Raw genomic sequence first — 2500 nt, 5'->3', positions numbered from 1 at the left:
ATGAACAGTTATACTCGATTTAATGGTTATACTTTAAGAATTATATAATAAGTTATCATGGATACTACAGGTATAGCCTTGGTTTAATGTGCACTATGAGGTCAGGTTTTATGTTTGACAACAGTTTAGCAAAATAGAAATTCACGGCGTAGCACATATATTTGAATATGAAGTGTACTTCTGTTACCTCGTGAGCACTGTCCCTGGGCTACTCTCATGAAGTGTAGACATTATGGAAAACCATTTCCAACAACTGTTGCATTAATGATTGTTTTTACTTTTACGACTATGTACAGTTCGTTATGTCGAGGTTCATCTGAGGATGTAAACAAAGTTCACGTGTTCACATGGCCACGACCCAAGATTTCGACCAATCAGCGTTCCCTGGGACATGCAGGTGACCAATCAACGCCATCCGAGGCTAGCAGGTGACCAATCGGAGCCACCCGGGACACACCGCCGACCAATCATCATCGAGTGATCACGTGATGGAAACCAACCCAAAACACTCGCTTCAGCAGACGATCAGTGATGGGTTAACTAGTGATGAGGGAGGAGGGCGAGACTGATTTTGGGATAAATCGTGTTGGATTAGCAACAAAATGAGTTTGAATCGAGATACTTTCATTCACCTATTTGCTGGAGGGTGAGTGAATTAAACATTTGATTTGTTTATTTGATTAAAATTGATGGTTGAATATTCTATGGGATGTATTATGTAGCCCATCGGCTTGACGGTCTTTTTTTCTGCGGAGAAATTTTACCAAACTATTTTTTCCTTTACCTGAATTGATTAGCAGTGTACATTATTCATCGAAGTATATAATAACAGTTTTATACTAACGATCATACAGGTAAATTTGTCCCATTGGGTTATACATCAACCAAATATTGAAGATGGTCTCCACGAGGCAAGGAAGGGTGAATTTAGATGAGGGCATTTACAGTAATAATATCATTATTAGTAAAATGATTATTTTATTATTGTATTTAGAATCAGCTTTGTAATAGAAGGACCACTTTGAACACCCATGCAGCATCATGTGTAAATAATCATAGTTCACTCATTTCGAAAGATCATTTATTAGCACCCATATCAAGTATGCTTAGTATTGTTATTAGAATGAATGTCTCATTTGTCACTATTATACCCAGGTTCCACTAATCATACTCATGCCTGGCCTTGGAGCCTCCTCCAGCTACCTAGTCTGCTGTTTGATTACATCACAATCTCATACTGCTTGGCCAACTCTGTTTTCAAAATATTTTCGAACTGACCACTGGTATGGCAGCCATATCCTGATTGGTTATAGTTATCCGTACGGCCTTGTCCTGTGCTTGTGTGGTTAAATTGTACTTCTGCCCGCAAACAAGATAATAGCGTTGACACAAGTTGATGTTAGGCAAGGTTAGGTCAAGTTAGGGAAGGTTAGGTAGTGCAGTATCCAGTGCTCTTATTACCCAGAAATGACATTTATATGTGCATGCGCACATGTGTGCCATACACCTATCCGTGAGGAATCTGGATATGGCTACTGAACTCGTATCCTTGGCCAATTGTTTTTAATGGGTATGGAACTGTATAATGATATTTAACAAATTCCTAAGATCCTGGACTATACAGCATGTCTTGCTACAAATGATAATAAAAAATATATATATATATAGGATCTGTGCTACAAATGCTGTAAGACTGGCTTGCCTTGTCCATAGTGCACCCAGGCCGGACCAAAAGTGATATAGGCTATATATTCCTTGAGCCAGGCCCTAGACTCTGTTAAGGCTTGTAGAACCCTGGCTAAAAGAATCCTACGAGTATGTTATTATTTGGCCTGGAGTTCTTATTTTATAAGTGCTTGAATGCTTTCATAGAGGGTTTTAGTATTACGTATATAATTTCATTTGTGCATTAGTAAAGAAAAATATATATACACATACACAAAGCTGTTTTGGTAAGCACTTGTGAGACATTGCACATGTGCCACTGTTGAACATGGCCTCCATTCCTTTTGGCACCTTGGCAATAGCCAACAAACCACCAGTACATATGTTATGGCAAGTCAAGGCTTTGTAGACCATTGCAGAATACACATAGTGGAAGCTAGTTTGTTGAATCATTTAAAGCAGTGCCAGTGATCATTATGTATTGCTCTGTCAGGCAGATCTTAAGAAGTTCCAAGTGTATTTGAAATAGAACAACATAGCTGCTAGGAAACAAGCTTTTACAGATGTAGAAACATTTTATACTCTTTTTCTGTCTATATTGTTATATATTTTCTTTTCTTTTCTCTTTTTTTTTTCTTTTTTATTCTATTTGTATAGGAAATTGCCTCAGACTGAAAAGGATATTCGCCTATGACCCTTGCTAGCCTACTCAGGCCTCTTTTAAACACTCTAAAAGATACCTAAATGCTGTTCACCTTGGCCTAAAGAGAGTGAACTGTATTGAATACTATAATATTACTGTAAGCACTCAGAAAAAGATTCAGTGTTCTCTAAT

General features: G+C 37.8%; 1 protein-coding gene and 1 long non-coding RNA gene across 2 annotated transcripts in view; one reads left to right on the top strand and one right to left on the bottom strand.

Moving 5' to 3' along the window:
• LOC113806749 (uncharacterized) overlaps positions 1-375 on the bottom strand; it is a 9234-nt gene extending 8859 nt beyond the window's left edge. Inside the window, exon 1 of the long non-coding RNA XR_003475821.2 lies at positions 188-375. This is a non-coding gene — a long non-coding RNA (uncharacterized lncRNA). The remainder of the gene's footprint in view (positions 1-187) is intronic.
• A 120-nt stretch (positions 376-495) lies between these two features.
• Positions 496-2500, top strand: part of Rim2 (replication in mitochondria 2) — a 40810-nt gene continuing 38805 nt past the window's right edge. The window contains exon 1 of the mRNA XM_070136095.1: positions 496-646. Coding sequence (XP_069992196.1) covers positions 603-646 — 44 coding nt within the window. The 5' untranslated portion in view covers positions 496-602. The remainder of the gene's footprint in view (positions 647-2500) is intronic.

Source organism: Penaeus vannamei, chromosome 21, assembly GCF_042767895.1.
Source record: "Penaeus vannamei isolate JL-2024 chromosome 21, ASM4276789v1, whole genome shotgun sequence".
Taxonomy (NCBI): domain Eukaryota; kingdom Metazoa; phylum Arthropoda; class Malacostraca; order Decapoda; family Penaeidae; genus Penaeus; species Penaeus vannamei.
This window is presented reverse-complemented; position numbering and strand designations above follow the sequence as displayed.